The 19,028-nt window shown below is 46.6% G+C and overlaps 1 protein-coding gene across 2 annotated transcripts in view; it reads right to left on the bottom strand.

The window, feature by feature from the left end:
* Window positions 1–15,193, bottom strand: part of SMYD1 (SET and MYND domain containing 1) — a 28,718-nt gene extending 13,525 nt beyond the window's left edge. Inside the window, exons 1-4 of one of the 2 annotated variants that reach the window (XM_062624306.1) lie at window positions 14,786–15,193; window positions 2,927–3,103; window positions 2,075–2,288; window positions 205–335 (exon numbers count right to left, since the gene is read on the bottom strand). In XM_062624306.1, the coding sequence (XP_062480290.1) occupies window positions 205–335; window positions 2,075–2,288; window positions 2,927–3,103; window positions 14,786–14,922 (659 nt within the window). In that variant the 5' untranslated portion in view covers window positions 14,923–15,193. The remainder of the gene's footprint in view (window positions 1–204; window positions 336–2,074; window positions 2,289–2,926; window positions 3,104–14,785) is intronic. The other variant, XM_062624305.1, reaches the window with a different exon arrangement.
* Between the last annotated feature and the right edge of the window lie 3,835 nt (window positions 15,194–19,028).

The following is a 19,028-nucleotide window of genomic DNA, read 5'->3' as shown; positions in this document are numbered from 1 at the left end:
GGTCAAACCTTGTGTATTTGTTTAGTGCATTGGACAATAATGAGAGAGAAAAGATTTCCTCTTTAAAAAGAAAATCCTGATATATCTTTTTCTGAGCTAGAGAAGGGACCAAGAATGGGATTTGACACTGCGCAGTTAGCCAAGTCTGCTGAGTTGCTTGTTAGGATGCATCCTCACTGTGCCTGAGGAAAGAGATCCACTCACTTGCCATTGTTGAAGATGACGGTGCAGTTGGGCCAGCAGTCATGGTTGACCTGGCAGAGGTTGGGGAAGATTCCCACACCAACAGCCTGCAGTCCTCTTTGGTCACTGAGGGTGAAGCCGTTGCAGCTGATCTAGTCCCAGAACATAGGAAGGAGGAAGCATTAAAAGAGGAAAAGCTGAACTTGGCTACATTAAGGATTTCTCAATTCCCACTGATGCTTTAGAAAAGGTATATCTCCAGCATCCCATCTCCAAACTTTAAGGAGGAGGGAGTGCCTACGAGATCATTGCAGAAGGTAGTTGTAGGAACAACATCTTTAGTTGGGATAAAACATCAGAATAGAAGCAATTCTATTCTTCTTCTATAGACTCATTCAGATGGACCAACCCAGAGCAGAGCTGAGTAAATGTTACAGAGTATTTGTTGTTAATATTCATTTGGGATGGCTAATGTAACTTTGTGCTGACAATGCGTTGGTTGCCTTAGATTCACTTCCTAGAAATAATGCAGAGAAAGGTCACAGGAAAATGAGTTAGAGGCCATTCAAGCAGAGGCCTGGCAGAAAGCAAAGTTCACCCTTATTGAAACAGGTATCAGTTAGAAATTAACCTTAAGAGCTGCATTCAACCGGGTCATGTTTGCTGGGTGGCCCACAGAGCTTATAAAAACCAACTACTACTGTTTGAGTCCCAAATCATTCTCACAATGACTACTTTTGCTTGACATTTATACCACAAATGAATTATTACACTTTTCTATAGCGTGCATTATCACCACATATGAATGGAACCGTTTTTAGTCACAGACACTACAAATGAAGTGTTTGCAAAGGCAAAATGTGATAGGATTTAATAGGGTATAATTTAAGCAAATAATTAACTTGGCTGCTAATTATTTTACTCTGCTAATAGTTTTATTTCCTTTCTTAACTGATTCTGTACTTCATCTGTACTTCCTTAGTTATGCACGGGCAAGCTGTGCCGGTCACTAGCAGATAGATCTCCCTGCACCTATTGGACTGCAGGGAGATCTTTTCTTTGCAGGGTGGGTACCAAAGGATGCTGTGCCCCCTCCTCGTGCAAAGCCAACTTCTCCACACCAGCCACCAGCAGAGGTGCCAGCAAAGCATGTGTCTTGTCTCAGCTCACCCTGCTCCTTTTGGCAATGTGCTAGCTGAGGGGTTAGTGCAGCCCAGGGTACACTGACTTGCACGAGGGCTGGGGCAGAGCAGCTCAGTCTGAACTGGCTTCTGGTCATTTCCCTCTTGGCTATACTGAGAATAGAAGTTTGCAGCTAAGAAGTTAGTAATGGGTATTATTAAATATATTTAGCACATTTTGCCTATTTTTATTATATATATAAAACATGCATTTACAATATGCATGGAAAAAACGAATGCACGCAATATACAATAGACATCAATGTTTATACTAAAACAGATCTGCTATATTAAAATATATTGCAAGTATATTTACTAAAACATATTTAAATATGCATTTACATGTATTTGAGGCAGGTGCAGAGATATATATAAATATGTATCTGCCAGGTACACAGGGATGCCCAGTGCGACCTGTGATGACAGTGCAGCACCTACAGTTGAGCAAGCCACATGCCTGCATGTTTAGACAGATCAAGTGTTTCAGACCTTGCCCCTGCTGTGCCTGTTTCTCAGTGTCAGTACAGAAGTGATGCAGATGGGGAATGGGCAGTATCCAAACCACATGCAGCAAATTCTGGTCAGTTACCCCAATAGCTATGGCCTCTTAAGGGCACCAGAGGGATGAGCTCATACATCCTCAACTCAGACTTTCTCTGCATTAAAAGCAGCCCCCCATTTGCTCTCCTCCTCCGTTCCCTCCAACATACCACTCCAAATACATGGGAGATGTACTGCATGCCGAACTGCTGGCTCTGAGGTGGCCAAAACTCGAGGAAGCTCTGCACATCAGCATGGAGCTCCTTCTTCTCCTCCTCGCCAAAGTTGTCCACATGGTTCTGCAGGTCATCGATGGAGACCAGGCAGCCCTCTGACAGCCCGCTGCCTTCCCTCTCTATCTTCCACATGATGCGGGCAGCCAGCCTGGCCAGAAGAGAGACCCACGTGTTAGCAACACCACCAGCCACTGCAAGGAGATGGATCAAAGGGCCATCAAAATCCACTACATGGGTGGGAAATTGCATGCAAGCAGGCCAAGACAGGCTCAGCATCAGATGGCTGATGGCTGGGAGCCATCCACAGGCTTTTGAAGGAAAGGGAGATGCAGGGGTTTGCCCCAGCATCTATGTTCTCAACTGCAGAACATAGGTTCTAGCTCTCCACAATGGCTCTCATTTCCTTGGGGATTACTCTCGTTTTCTTACGACAGAGCTAAATCAATGTATCCTATAGACAAACAAGTGGGGAAGATCCCATATCCTCTTCCACTTTCCCACATACTCCCCACTTTTCCACACCTTCTAAACCACCCCAGGCAGGTTTGCCTCCCCACATTCAACTGCAGTAGTTTTCGGGGTCCATCACCAAAACCGAGAAGCAGAAGCACAACCCTCTCACACCCCAGATGCTCCTCCAGGTCCGCATCCCCTCAGCTCAGGGATGCTCCTGTCCTTTCCCAAGCCATCTCCCACTCAACTTCTAACCCTGGCCACCCAGCTCTTCCTTGCCACCCTGTCCTGTCCTGCTGTGCCCAGGTTCAGTTGCTGGGGTCCAGCTCTCACCTGATGTTCTCAGTGGGTGCTTTGCCATGCTTCTTAATGGCAGAGCACTCATTTTTGTGGTTGAGCCAAGCCGCTCTCTGGCAGGTCCGGTCGCAGTAGTGGGCAAACTTGCACTGGCCACAGCGATGGAGCCTCTCCTGCCTCTTGAAGCAGGTATGACAGACGACATGTGTCAGGCTGGAAGGACAGAAGGACCCATTAGCTCGTAGCTCAGTGAAGGGCCAGCTCCACACAGCAGGGGTCCTGCCAGCTTTGCATCCCTGCGCTGCCCACAGCCACTAAGGATGAAGAAGCATCCCACCAGGTTATAGAATCATAGAATCATGGAATGGTTTGGATTGGAAACCACCTTAAGATCATCCAGTTCCAATTCCCTGCCATGGGCAGGGACACCTCACACTAAACCATGTCACCCAAGGCTCTGTCACAGTATCACAGTATGCTAGAGATTGGAAGGGACCTCAAAAGATCATCTAGTCCAATCCCCCTGCCGGAGCAGGAACACCTAGATAAGGTTACACAGGAATGTGTCCAGGCGGGTTTTGAATGTCTCCAGGGAAGGAGACTCCACAACCTCCCTGGGCAGCCTGTTCCAGTGCTCTGTCACCCTCACTGAGAAGAAGTTTCTTCTCAAGTTTAAGTGGAACCTCTTGTGTTCCAGTTTGTACCCATTACCCCTTGTCCTATCATTGTTTGCCACTGAGTAGAGCCTGGCTCCATCCTCGTGGCACTCCCCCTTTATATATTTATATACACTTATAAGGTCACCCCTCAGTCTCCTCTTCTCCAAACTATAGAGACCCAGCTCCCTCAGCCTCTCCTCATAAGGGAGATGCTCCAGTCCTTTAATCATCTTCGTTGCCCTGCGCTGGACTCTCTCCAGCAGCTCCCTGTCCTTCTTGAACTGAGGGGCCCAGAACTGGACACAATATTCCAGATGGGGTCTCACCAGGGCAGAGTAGAGGGGAAGGAGGACCTCTCTCGACCTACTAACCACCCCCCTTCTAATATACCCCAGGATGCCATTGGCCTTCTTGGCCACAAGGGCACAGTGTTGGCTCATGGTCATCCTGTCATCCACTAGGACCCCCAGGTCCCTCTCCCCTACACTGCTCTCTAACAGGTCGTTCCCCAACCTATACTGGAACCTGGGGTTGTTCCTGCCCAGATGCAGGACTCTACACTTTCCCTTGTTATATTTCATCAAGTTATTCCCTGCCCACCTCTCCAGCCTCTCCAGGTCTCGCTGGATGGCAGCACAGCCTTCTGGCGTGTCAGCCACCCCTCCCAGCTTAGTGTCATCAGCAAACTTGCTGATAGTGCACTCAATTCCCTCATCTAAATCATTGATGAGATGAGGGATCTCATCAACGTTGGCAGTGTCCAACCTGGCCTTGGACACTGCCAGGGATGGAGCATTCACCACTCCTCTGGGTACCCTGTTCCAGTGCCTCACCACCCTCACAGTAAAGAACTTCTTCCTTATATCTAACCTGAAGTTCCCCTGTTAAAGTTTGAACCCATCACCCCTTATCCTGTCACTGCAGTCTCTAATGAAGAGTCCTACCCCAGCACCCTTGCAGGCCCCCTTCAGATACTGGAAGGTTGCTATGAGGTTAATTCTTACGCACTTGCCCAGTGCTGTTGCTCTTCTGTCTCGCTATGTCAAAGAGACAAATATATTGCTTAAAGGAGGACAGCAATAAAGCATTCCCCAGCTCTCAGCCCTCTTGTCTGCAGCGCATCTGCTCCTCCCCAGCACTGTTAATAGGATTCTTAGTATGTTCTCATTTGTTCCAAGCTGAAGCACCAACCAGCCCTTTGCTGAGCAGAAAGCAGATGCCTCATGAGTCTGCAGCTTAGGCGAGCACAAGGAGGAATCTGAAGGCAAAGGGCCATCCTGAGAGCTTCACCTGCCTGCAAAGCCTCTGGATTTGGATAAAGTGAGCCCCCCACAAATATTAAAGCTCTCCTGGGCCCCACAGGGACCAGGGCACAAAACGGAGCTATGGACTCCACCGTGCCCAAGAGACTTGGGAAAACATGGGGTGAGAAGAACCAAGCAGGAGCATGGCTCTGAGCCATCCTAACTGCTCTCCTGAGCTGTCCTTAGGCACAGGCATGCTGTAGGGATAACAATATACATTAGAAGTGCCCAGCTAGTGAGCAGACCAGAGGTGTTTCACAATGAAGAAGACTGATAGATCAAAGTGATTGTATAGGGAAACCCTGATTTTGTGCTGCTTGAAACCAAGATGTTTCCATGGATTAAAAAGCATCTTTGCTTGTCACTTCTTTGTGCCATTGGGCCAGAGGTATAGCTGTTTTGGAGATATTCACTTGGCAATTGTGGCTTTGTGTTGGAAATTACATGAGGAAGACAAAAGAACACCCTCCTTCAAGGTAGATCTTCTCACCATAGAGTGTTCTGTGCCTTCTCCTCCTTCCTTCAACTGTGGCACATCTCCTGCTGTCCACCGTCAGAAGACATCAGCGCAGAGCACCAGGCTGGGTGGGTTTGAGACTCTTCTGGTCCCAGTGACTCCAGACATGTTCACTGTGGTTCAGTGAAGTTCTGAGGGACCAGGGCAGGATTCCATCTGCTCAGCAGATCCCTAGGGATGAGTGCTGAGGGACAAGTGGGTTTTCAGCTGCTCAGGGACAGACAAGAAACACCAAAAGATGAAGACAGAGGAAAGAGCTGGCAGGAGCACTCGCTGGGGTAGGACATGGAGTGGGCTGGCTGTAATGTCCAGTTTAGGGAGCAGCACTTGTATTTATGACCACCAAAAGATTGGATAACTAAATCCAGGGGATCTTCCATTCACAAGGCTGATATGTTGCTGAGCAGAGAACATCAATGACTTAGGGCTGATCAGTGATGCAGAATATGCCACCAATGGGGATGTTAAACACTAAAGGTAATGAGCACAGTGTCTGATGTAAGGATCTGCTCTGAGGGCATGGAGTCCTCCGTAAAGCTGGCATCATCTTTAGCCATATGCTCTTTAAATTACCTAAAGCCTTCCTGCAGATGGGCAGGTGATACAGATTTCTGCTCCAAATCTAGAAGCCTGACGTGTGTTTCTCCAGTGAATAGTGAATAGTGAATGCTGCTCATTGGCTATTCCTGCTCCTGGCTCTGTGGTTCAACTGTGAGTTAGGTCATGGGATAACTTGGAAACACTTTTCAAAAGGAGAAGGCTTCTTCTTTGCAGGATTCCAAACCAGCTTTCCAAGCAGCATCCCAGAGTTGTATGCATGTGACTATAAGACCAAGGCCAGGGTAGGAATGCAGCAGAGGATGCTGATGAAGAAGTCTAACCTCATGCCCTCCCTCTGAGAGTACCCAGGGTCCCAGACCCTGTGTCCCTTTCAGTTGTCCTGCTGTTTGCTTCTAGGACTTAATTCCTAGGGAATTCCCCTAGGAAGGAGGGGAAAACACTCTGGGCTCCTGCCCAAACAACTTTGAGACTTTCCCCTTGCTGCTAGAGAAGGCTTTTCACTGCCTGATCTGGAGTCCTAAGCTATCTGCTTCTCCAGGCAACTGCCCACTTTATCTCTGCCTCTGGCCAGGCCCCAGAGTACAGGAAAACTTGAATTCCCATCACTTAGATGCTACTGGTCCCAGGAGAAAGGTTGTCCTCATTGCAAAGATCTCGCTGACCATAGAGGCTTCATTACCAAAGGATTTGCCCTATAATGTGCCCACAGCCCATAGTGGGGAAACTGAGGCACAAGGATCACACGAGGAGGATGTGCCACAGGTGGGAATCAGCCCCACAGCCCCAAGACTGCTTCTCCACTATACAGATATATACATATAAATGTATGCATGCATATTTATACCTATCGATCACAGTACAATGAAAATGCAATGTCATTACGCTGGCAGTACTGTGTGAGCTCCTGACACAATCCACCCTGCACCTTGGCTCCTGCAGGATGAAGAGGACCATTGATTTAAAGCAGGACGACCTGCAGCAGACAAAACCTTGTGCAAACATGAGGTATGGAAAATGACAGCGAGCAATGCCAAAGGGAGCCCAACACAAGGCAAGCACACGGGATGGGGCAGGGGGGAGCACATCTCCGGGAAGGGGGATGCATCCAGCTCCATTATGTCAAATGGAAGAGCTGGGAGCTGGTGAGAAATGTGAGGCTGTGCTCTGTCAGCTGTCAAGTCAGGGGGGCAGAGAGGTGCAAGAGAAATTGCACTCCTTGTAAGGCAAAGGAGAGCCAGAGAGCTGATAAAACCTGTGAGGTTACATTGCGCCGGGAAGCACAGGGATACATCCCACACAGGGAATGGAGTTCCCTCCTGCTGCCTGCATGTTTCAAGGCAGTCAGAAAGCAAAGAGGCAGCTAAAGAAGTTTCCTTGTAGAAAGGAATGGCAGCTTGGAGGGGAACACAGTGCAGCAAACCCAGGTTCTCAAATGGGGGCTTGTTCTCTGAGAACAGAAAGATACTGGAATGTTGGCTTTGCATTTTGCTGTTTATCACATAGGGTGTCCAGAGCTTCCAAAGCAAACCCACCCAGTGGAACTCACTGCCTGGAAAGGCCTCATTTCTGAGGAGATGCAGAAATGCACAGAAAAAGTTATACAAGACTTTCCAGGAAAGGAAAGGAACAGCTCATGTGGCATTGAAACTGCAGCCACGGTTACTCATAGGGAATCTGACTGGCAGGTATAAGAAATAGAGCATCTCTCACTAAACCCTCATGGGATCCTTATTGCTTCAGAATGGTTTAAAAGAAGACTGGATGTGTTGATAATGTGCATTATCAGGATTCCAGAGGCCCGGGCTCAACTCTTGGCATGGTAAAACATCAGGAGTCAGAGGTACTTGAGATCTATAGCACTGCCTGACCCTGCAAGCACCTAAACCCTCCCCAGTGCCCTTAAGCAAATTGCTTCTGTCTCAGAGGAGCTGAGAGATGGACACCCCAAAAGGGGATGGCAAAGTGGGGCTCTCACTTGGCCCCAGGTCTGGACTTTACACCAGGCTCTGATACCACCTATCCTAGAGGTTGACAACACCAAAGGCACCAAAGGCTTGCACTGGTCCACAGCCTCCCCTCTCACCCCTCTGCAATGGTTGAGGTGCCCCAAAGACAGAAGGAGCAGCCTAAGGTTAAACCTAAGTCTATAAAACCTTCTCTGCCTGGCCTAGAAAGTGTTTAACACAACCTGAAATGGCTCCAGGTAGCGCAGACTTCCTCTCCCTGTAGACAGAGCAGCCCATATGGTCAGGGTGCTGCACAGCCAGGCAGCACTGAGTTTCTGGAGAGAAACCTGGGTAGTTACCTTGTGGTGTGGCACCTACCCAGGAGCTTTGGAGGTTTGAACCCTCATGGATTCAGTGCTCAGCCTCACTTGCTTTAACACAGGGATAATACAAGAGCTTCCTGCTGTGTCTGTCTACACCATGTCCTCTAGGGTGATCTCTGCTGTCTTCCACACATAGTGAGAACTACTTTTTTCCACCCTGCCCAAAAGCAGCATCTTCGTTAGCACAGGGATGTCTCCAGCCCATCAAAGCCCTGCTTTGATCAGGGATTTAGGGCTGACTTGCAGGGCAGGCACTACTAACTCACTCACTACATGACTTTCTGGGGAGCCTCAGGTTTCTTTAGCTTCTTAACCAAGCACCAACCGAGCTGAACTCCCAGGGGCTCATGAGCTCAGACATTACATAGATGAGACACACACCTACTAATCCTGGATGTAGCTACAGTCACAAAAGCAACAATTCAATGTGCCAGCCAACAAATACAAGACGTGACAGAGTGCTTTCAACTAAACCATGGCTCTCAGCAGAAGAAACAAATAGCTCTTGTGGCTGCTTGGATTGGATTCAGATGGATTAAGATCTGTCGGACCTGCCAGGACAGAGGGCTGAGCACTGCCACAGGAAATATATTACCCTCATCTCTGAGACATGCACAACCCAAAGATCTGCCAATCATTTGACATCCAGCACATCTCAGTCACTGATCTGGAAAAGCCAGGTGAGATGGCTTATAGGGGAAAGAAATAGAGGAGGATTTCACTGAATAGCTAATGGACATGGTGAGAAGCTCACAAACTATTTAATATGAGTTTATTCTATTCTGTACATCATAGATAATACATACAGGTGACCTAACTTACACCGAAGTCCACCCGCTTCATATTTACTGTTGGCTGGCATCTCTCTCCTCAATGTCCTACAAAGGACAGCATAAGAATAGCATAAGTTGTAGGCAAAGTCCACTTGGCTTTTAAAGCAGAGACTGCAACACATCCTAAAACACAACAGCCCAAGGAAAATCACCATCTATTTCAGCACTGAAAGAAAAAGGGAGGTATTCAGTAGCTGAGGATAGTTATATTGTTGAATTCTTAGCGCAAGAACAGTTTTCCTCCTTTAAAAAGGGGGCTGGATCTTAGTACTTTCATGGTTAAATGTCGGGGATGACACATCCTGGTTTGTCTGATTGGAGTGGAGGGTTTATTTTAGACTCTCTTATCTTTAGTCTTCCATTACAAGACTTCTCAGCCTCCTTTTAGAGGTGTGGGGGTGCTTTTCTTTAAAAAAGCCAGGTTTCCTCCCAGGTTTTATTTAAGCTTTTATGAACAAATGGGATTAGAATTTAAAAGATCAAACACCAGAAATATATAAACAATGTGAATATGAGCCTTGGGTGACATGGTCTAGTGTGAGGTGTCCCTGTCCATGACAGCGGGTTGGACCTGGATAATCTTCAGGTCCTTTCCAATCCAAACCATTCCACGATTCTGTGAACACATCAGTTCTCAGTTTTTACTGGTATCAGCTCACAGAATGTTCCCACAATCTTCTCAGAGTCATCCTGCAATGGAAAACTCTGAATTTCTTTACTCCTAGGTCATCCCAGCTCCATGGAGATCCCCACATTTCCCTTGGAAGGTGTTTTGGGCCTGCTTCATGCACCAAAAAGAAGCACAACTATTGCATGATCTTGTGTTGTTAGCAATGTGCAGATCACTCATCAAGCAGATCTTCAGGTGACCTTGGCTTTCCACACCATGACACTGTTTGCCTTGACTACTGTCTCTCAAACCCCACTGGTTAAAGAGCAAACCTGCTCTTGATGAAGGCTCTCAGAGACCTATCAGGCATCCCCATGCCCATAGGACATGTAAACTCTTTCAGCTTGAGAGCCAACTGACATGCCAGAGGAGAAGGTCACATACTGTACATTGAACCCAGGCAGTAGAAATGCCATCATCCCAATGGTGAAGAAAGCAAACCTTCAAAGAGAAAGTGAGGAGGGAAGAAAGGATTAAACCCCCACATGTAAGCAGGGCACTAGAGAAAGCTTCAGTGAGAGATAACGTCAATGGGGAATGCACAAGGGCTTTGCAAATTGAAAAATGACCCCACCAAAGGCAAAGAATCCCTTGGGAAGATATATTTACAACCTTCTGCATCTATTTTAGGGCAAAGCAGGCCTGACACTGGTGTTTTCTCATTGCTATTTCAGCTTGATAACAGCAAGGCTGATTCAAACCCAGATCAGAGTGTGTGTCTGCACTTTATCCAAACAGCAAAATATCACACTGAATTCTACACCTTCTTTTAATCAGTATTCACAGTCTCTCTAAGCAGCCTGCTTTGGTTCAGGCAGAACAGGATTAATGTAGGAGTCAGGATCGGGTAACCATAGCATTAAAGCAAAAGGTTGTAGAATCATAGAATAGTTTGGGTTGGAAGGGACCTTTAAAGGTCATCCAGTCCAACCCCCCTGCAATGAGCAGGGTTAGTTTGTGAGTCATACCCTGGCCTTAAAATCTAAGAAACTATGAGCTGGCAGATGCCTGTAGGAACTTTCTTTAGCTTCGCTTTGAGTTTTACGTACTTCTGGACTAAAGGTCTCTGGCGCTGGGGAAGAGACCGCTGCTCAGATGACCATCACTCTGCTAAAGAGTACAAGCCCTCGCTTGCAGATTTAGACACCTTAATATGCTCACCTGTACCTTCAGTGTCTAAGCAGAGGTTCCATCATAATGCTCAGTGGGGTCTGGAAAGTCACTCAGCTCAAAGGTAGGTTTCTGTCGGTGCACGTTATAGAGCTCCATCGATTCTAACAGGCTCTTAGGGCTGGATTCACTTTCCAGGACATAGGAGCTTAGTGTTATTTTAGGCTCTGCACAGGGACATCTGCCCTGAGAGGAGGTCTGATTCTCATAAATCCTGGTTTGTACCTGTCAGCTCTAAGAGGATGTCTCAGACACCCTGGGGCATCTCAAATGGCATTAAACACCTACAGCAACTGAATCCTGCCTGTAGCTCTATGCGAACACAGCAGACCTTAGTTTGGGGTGTCTTCATTTGCAGGCTGAGTCTCAAAGCATATTGCTGGACGTCACCCTGCAGGTTGGTGCAGTTAAACTGATGGATTGCTCAGAGTATGATGGCATTTTATAGATTTTTGTCAAACGAAACATTTCTCCATTTCCTAGCAAAAAAAAACCCCTCTCAACAGCTCCATAAACTCAACCTCCTACTGAAAGGCAGACTTTCATACAGTGCACTGGGATGACAGCCTCAGGTCCAAATTACTGCAGCAGATCCTCACATCATTATATAGAGAAGGGTCACTGTATCATGTAAGCCCAAATGTAGTGTATCCACACTTTCTGCTGTGAGTAACACTGGCACCAAGATTCATTGTTCAGGTTCCCTAGATCCCTGTACAGTGAGGGAAAAGGGGTTTGTTCTTCTGGTAGTTTCTCAGAGCATGAAAGGTAGGTTTCTGCTACACAACCGCCATATGAAGGGGGTTTTCACTCACACACCTGCACTTAAACATCTATAGCAGACAATGCAAATATTTTATTTCATAATGATGCTCTTCACCAGCTCAAACAATGATCAGCTTTTATGGAGCTCTCATTTTCTGAACAGTAACACTCCCATCTCTTGACAGCCTTGTGCCTTGGCACAAATGCAAGCTGCTTTTCATCCTGCAGTAGGGCCAAACCAAGAAGTACTTAGTAGGAGTAGAGCTGCTCCTACTAACCTGAACTAGAGACCTTCACTTCACCTGCTGTGTCGCCACATCCCATACAGCCATGCAGGAAGCACACTGTGGACACCACAGTATGACTGACATCCATATACATCACATAGAGAGCTTGATTTCAACAGCAAAGTCAGGGGCAGAATTTGAGAGGCTCAGCATCCATGCTGGAAGCACACTTCCCAAACGACTGAGCTCTTCATAGGGCTGCAAAGTACAGACCAACTCTGCACTCTAACGATTCTGTGGTAGCCTTTATATATAAAAGAAAGCTGAGCTCTGGAAAACCTGGTCACGTATTTGGTGGGACCTGGGCCAAGAAAGTAAACCCACCAATCACTCATATATGAACCCCCTTTCCATAATGAAGATGCTGAGTTCAATTAGGATGAGATACTCTGGATTTTGAGTTTCCCAATGCAGGGTAAGACCCTTTTTAATAGTGTAGACTCAACACTAATTTTAGTACCTATATATGTATGTTAGTGGGCAAGGAGAAACACATGCTCTTCAATGGACTGTTCATCCATGCAGAGGTAACAGCATTTCTTTCAGGGCAAAATCAGGCACCATGGTCTAGCAGGAATTCATTCTTGCAGGTCCTGCAAGGATCCAGGCTACTCTGATAGCAATCAAGTCGGTGGGGTTTTAAGCAACTGAATACCCTGGGACAACAGTAGAAGATACCTTCAAAACCAAAGACCTGTGTGTGTATAGGAAAAATATCAGGGCAGTTCTCACAAGAAAAATGTGTGTTTCCATTATATCCCCTGCTAAGCACTAACCAACAAGCATTTAGCTGGCACTGCCTGCTTCAGGCATTTTGGGAATTCATTTGCCCACTGATATATATGAAGTGCTTTGGTATGAAATGTGTCATGGGAGGGTAAGAGTCTGTTATTGTTGTGCAGTAGCACAAAGAAGCAGCAGTGAGATGAGAATGAATGAAGCCATTCCCATACCCTCAAGTCACAGAGAAGGGATGTGCTTGCTTGGCCTCCTCACTGCTCAATGTCTGGACCTCCCCTCTGGGAGTTAAATGAGCCCAGCCAGGGGAGGGAGGGAAGCCCATCTCTCCCCATTCCAGGTTTTCTGTTGGAAACCTAAGCCTAAAACACAGTCCGCAGTGTAAGAGCTCTGAAATTGTAGCTCTTCGCTATGGGCAGCTCTACTCTATGTGTGATGCTCACAACATTTCACATAGAAGAAAAAACAATTCCCAACCAGCAATCAAAAGTCAGAATGTTTTCAATGGTTTAAAAGATAATGAGTACTTTTAATAAGGCATGTGGGAGAAATAATTGCCCTTATGCAATCCTAAAGTGAACGGTATCACAGTAAGATTCTAGCTAGTGACACAAGACCTAAAAGGACACATCAAGGAGAGATGGTTTTGTCACTAACTCCTGTAATTAAACTGAGGGTTAAGAACTCAAGAACTTAACGTTTTAAATTAAAATTACATTTTTAATGTGAGCTTTTGCAATGATGAATTAAAATCAAAACTAAAAAGTGTCATTGCTGCTATTGTAAAGATTCATAAACACATTCACCCACTGACAGTGAAAAAGTTAATGAAAGACACAAAGAAAGTTATATCCTCAACTCTCTGCTATTGCCAGCTCACTCAATAGCACAGAATCAGCTTCTGCTACAAGATGACCAGGATTAAAACAGCAGCACGAGCATTACTTGCGCTCTAGATGTTGTTAGAGGAGCTGATTCCATCAGGGAAAGCTCAGCCAGGCAGAATCACTCCCTGCCTATTTAGTGTGCAGAATATTCACTAGTAACTGACAGTTTGAGGCAAAAATTCAGTCTCAGGACACACCATGACACCTTTGAAGAATGCTCATAAATATCCTAAGGCCAGAATGAAACATCCAGCTCCTCAGTTTAACAGTTTGGGGCAAATTGTTCTCAGTTAGTGCATAATAAGGCTGAACAAATTCCATTCATGTCTGAGGCTTTATTCTAGATTTATTCCATGGGAGATTAAGGAAGAAATCATCTCTCTGCGTCTTTTAGCTTTCAAGGCATTTAAGTGAATCTTCCACTGCTTTGAAGGGCAGAAGCGGGCACCTACCAGCCACACCAGCACCACAGTTTGACCAGATGTTGTTCATCCTTGAAACAAGCAGTAAGAAATAATGCATTTGCACCAGAATTCAGTTTCTGGCTACACCAGTGCGAACACAAAACTTAAACCCAGTCTCGTGCAAGAGTGAAAGCAGAAACCTGTCTGCAGTTAACTCAGCTAGCTATAAATATAACATCACTTTAACACACACGGTATCACTCTCAGATCCCCACTAGCTTCTAGTTTGAAGGCAATGGGCAATGAAGCTGTGTGTACAGCTGGGAGGTGCTACAAGTGAGCAGAGCACAGTGTAACTTGATTTTGTCACGCATTATGCATTGGGGGCTTCAGCAAAGCCAGTTTGGGATTGCTGTACCTGAATTTCACTAACTCCTGGCAGTTCACCAGAGCGAAACATGGGTCCGGTTTGGTGTGCCACTAAATACACACTACTTTCAACACATTTGGTAAAAGCTGAGGGCATTGAGCACCTTGAAGATCACATCCTGGAAACAGACTGCACCATATTGAAAGTGAAAAAGCTGATCTGAGCCTTAGGAAGCACATTCACTGTGAGCTCTGAATGCGTGTTTACAGAAGGGCTTCTGATTCCCTTTGCACCCTCCTCTGATGTTGTCCAGACCCTTCCAAACTTTTACATACCCGGCCAGATGAAATTCTGCATCAAGATTCCTTCTGGTCTTTGTTTTAAAATGCTTTTTCTCTTACCTATCAAACACCACGGCTGCATAGGCTGGTTCTGCAAAGATGACATCCCCGGGCAGGAATTCCTTCTGCGCTTTCAAACCCCTGCCTTTGCCTTCAGACGTGAACACTTCAACCGACTCCATTTCCCCTATGGTCATCCCAGGGACTCCAAGGCTTGGAAGTGGGTATCTCGGAGCAAGCCAAATCTCCTGTTACTCCTGTAAACTTCAACGTGCTGCTAGACCATGCTTATAAAGGGACTGGGCTCCCCCCCCCTCCTGGCCACACTGTTTCCCATAGGAGGACAAGGGGGTGGGAGCAGGAGGGGCAGGAGGCGAAGATCCTCCACGCACTATCACCAGACTACGTAGAGAATGCACAGGGCTGGGACTTGTGCTTCATTAGGAAACCCCTCTCTGGAAAATGACGTTTGGAATTGTTTCTCCCAGCCACAAGCAGTTGTATATGTTACGACTCGGATTAATTTATACTCTCCCATTGGAGAGAGAATGTATTCTCTTCGCAGGGTATTTTTAGCAGCCACATGTTTCTGTCTCTCAGGAAGCAACAGCTGAGACAGTGGGACAGGGAGGGCTGGTATGCATATTTCCAACCCCTTTCCACTGTCATCTGGCTTTTTCCAGAAATTAAACAATGCTGCTTTATTTTTATCCTCTAGGAAATGGAAAGCGTGTTTAGAGGCAGGGATAAGAGTGAAATACATGCCTTGAAATCCTCAGCATCATCTGTCGCCAATGGAACCTGGAAAAGGGGAGTCATTTTCCAAATGGTGAATGGAGCAGCATAGAAGGAGCTGGAAGGACAGCAGCAGTTCAGCATGGGCTGCGGAAGGAAGCAGGGCATTTTAGGCACTCACACAGTTTTGGATGCACTAAACCTTTGCATCTGAGAGCTCTCCCCACCTCCAAGTACAAGAATAAATCTCAAACCCAGCCCAGACTGTCATTCAGCATTCCTTTAATAGCACTTTGCAGGGCTGGTTCCTGCTAATCTCACCCTCCCACCCCTAGGAAATCTGATGCTATTTCCTCCTGGATCTCTAAGCATCGCACAGATACCAAAGCTTACAAATCTCTTCCCAAACCTCTCTGCTCCATAGACAACCTGTCTGATTAACAGCGAAAGTGAGGCACAAAGAAAGAAAAGGTAATTTCTGTCACAGCCAAGGGCATCCTCAGTGGCTGTGAAAGAAATGCTTTACCTTGCCAAGGCCTTATCGCTTGCAAGGGAAGTATCACTGCGCTCTTCAAGACATGGAACTGCTCAGTATCTTGTGCTAAAAGCATCTGGCAAATTTCCTTGCCTGCAGATGAAGCACAATACTGTGCTTCAGAGTAAATATCCTGTGTTATAGTTTGCCTGTGAGTGCCAAGCACAAACGATATCAACCCACAACTCCATAAATCCAGGGTGATCCAGGTCTTCATGTGGTTATGAACAATCCTCTCCCAACAACCAGACTCCTCGCTTGTCCTGATGAGGGCAAGAGCTGTCACAGAGCCATCAGCACAAACCTCCCAGTGCTTATTCTGTGCAGTGTAGAAAAGTTACTACAGGCAATTAGCTCCTACATGCAATTACAGTTTTAATGGCAAGGATCTGCTTGTGTGATACGTGATGTCAGGATGCTCTGGTCTCCTCTGTGAGCCCTGTTTAACTCCCCTGGGTGTAAACATCTTGTAGATATGTATATGTGCCAGTAGTACTTTAGCACCTCAAAATTAGATGCTGATTTCTTTTCTCCCTCAAAAAAATACAATCTGGAGTATAGCTGTATTGCATTCAGTCATTAATCACACTGCTTCTGATTCACATAACAAAGGGGAGGGGAGGGGAGGGGAGGGGAGGGGAGGGGAGGGGAGGGAAGAAGGGAAGGGAAGGGAAGGGAAGGGAAGGGAAGGGAAGGGAAGGGAAGGGAAGGGAAGGGAAGGGACGGGAAGGGAAGGGAAGGGAAGGAGGGAAGGGAGGGAAGGAAGGGAGGAGGGAAGGAGGGAGGGAGAGGAAGGGAAGGGAAGGGAAGGAGAAGGAGAAGGAGAAGGAGAAGGAGAGGAGAAGGAAGGAGAAGGAGAGGAGAAGGAGAAGGAGAAGGAGAAGGAGAGGAGAGGAGAGGAAGGAGGAGAGGGAGGAGAGGAGAGAAGAGAAGAGAAGAGAAGAGAAGAGAAGAGAAGAGAAGAGAAGAGAAGAGAAGAGAAGAGAAGAGAAGAGAAGAGAAGAGAAGAGAAGAGAAGAGAAGAGAAGAGAAGAACGATATCTTTTCAAACTAACCAAGTAAAACCAACAGATCTGAGTCTTTCTAGGACAGAGTTACAGGAGACCAGGTCTCTGCATGTGCAGACATCCATGGTGTACTCAGTATGATGCACTCCTCACATCACAAAATCCCACATTTTGGCTGAGATAGAGTGTGACAAAAGTGTCATTTCTCCCCTTCCAGCCTTGTGAATACCATGGTGGTGGGTGGTCAGCAAAGTCATACCAGAAGAGATCAGCTATGTGGCTTGCATCACACCTCTGGTACCACCAGGCCATGGTTTCAGACCCACATGTGTGCATAAATACAGTGGCAAAACTGTCAATCTGAAGATAAATCCAAGCCTCAACACCAGGAAAATTGGAGAGAGGTTGGATAATGGGGATTCCTGCTTTTTAAAGACCGATTTGGAGCAATAAACTTACTTTCAACCCTTGGAAACACTGAATTTCAAAGCCAACTGGAGAGGTATATGCCAGTTTTGGAGGGTCAAGCAAGGGTGACCCTTCAACAGCAGAGTATTCTGCACGTTGGATTTATCCGGACACTGGGCTGGAGGGTCGAGTGGCCCCATCCTGAGAGGAGAACAAACAGCACCCTCTACTGCCCTCTGGAAAATCATCCAAAGCACAATTCCAGCAAATTTAATCACTGGAGAAGTACTCAGGTATGTCGTGAATTAGAGTGAAGAAAAGAAGGGAAAACCCCTATCCTAGACACGTGCTCCTGGGACTCATCCTCTTGCTATGGTTCAACTTTAGACATTAAATATGATCCGGATGAACCCCCCTTTTGGGGTGACAGTGAGGAAAATTTGGGGGAACTCAGTGTAACAGAGGCAGAGAGGAATTCAGTTACTAGGCAGGTATTAGGCAGTTACTAGTAGTTACTAGGCAGGCACTAAGCTACTAGTCTAGATACTCGCCTACTAGTAGTTACCGGGCATTTACTACAGTGTTACTGGACTCTTACTAGTAGCTACTATTAGGCAGTTACTACTATGCTTTTATTACTAGTTACTGGGCAGTTATGGGGTACTAGTAGCCATGAGGCATTTACAAGGCAGTTAGTAGCTGTGATGCAGATACTAGACTGATACTGGTAATTACTAGTAGCTATTGAGAAGTTATGAGGCAGTTACTAATAGCTGTGATGCAGATACTAGGCTGATACTGGTAGTCACTAGTAGCTGTCGAGCAGTTATGCAGTGGTTACTAATAGCTCTGATGCAGATATTAGACTGATACTGGTAATTACTAGTAGTTATTGGGCAATCATGAGGCAGTTACTAGTAGCTGTGAGGCAGATACTAGGCTGATACTGGCAGTCATAGAATCATAGAATAGTTAGGGTTGGAAAGGACCTTAAGATCATCTAGTTCCAACCCCCCTGCCGTGGGCAGGGACACCTTACGCTAAATCATATCACCCAAGGCCTCATCCAACCTGGTCTTGAACACTGCCAGGGATGGAGCATTCACAACCTCCCTGGGCAACCTATTCCAGTGCCTCACCACCCTAACAGGAAAGAACTTCCTCCTTATATCCAACCTAAACTTCCCCTGTTTAAGTTTTAACCCGTTACCCCTTGTCCTATCACTACAGTCCCTAATGAAGAGTCCCTCCCCCTAGAGGCCCCCTTCAGATACTGGAAGGCTGCTATGAGGTCTCCACGCAGCCTTCTCTTCTCCAGGCTGAACAGCCCCAACTTTCTCAGCCTGTCTTCATACGGGAGGTGCTCCAGTCCCCTGATCATCCTCATGGCCTCCTCTGGACTTGTTCCAACAGTTCCATGTCCTTTTTATGTTGAGGACACCAGAACTGCACACAATGCTCCAGGTGAGGTCCCACAAGAGCAGAGTAGAGGGGCAGGATCACCTCCTTTGACCTGCTGGTCACGCTCCTTTTGATGCAGCCCAGGATACGGTTGCTTTCTGGGCTGCAAGCGCACACTGAAGCCAGCTCATGTTCATTTTCTCATCAACCAACACCC

Source organism: Pezoporus occidentalis, unplaced genomic scaffold (assembly GCF_034315485.1).
Source record: "Pezoporus occidentalis ecotype Australia unplaced genomic scaffold, CSIRO_AGI_Poc_V1 ctg265, whole genome shotgun sequence".
Taxonomy (NCBI): domain Eukaryota; kingdom Metazoa; phylum Chordata; class Aves; order Psittaciformes; family Psittacidae; genus Pezoporus; species Pezoporus occidentalis.
This window is presented reverse-complemented; position numbering and strand designations above follow the sequence as displayed.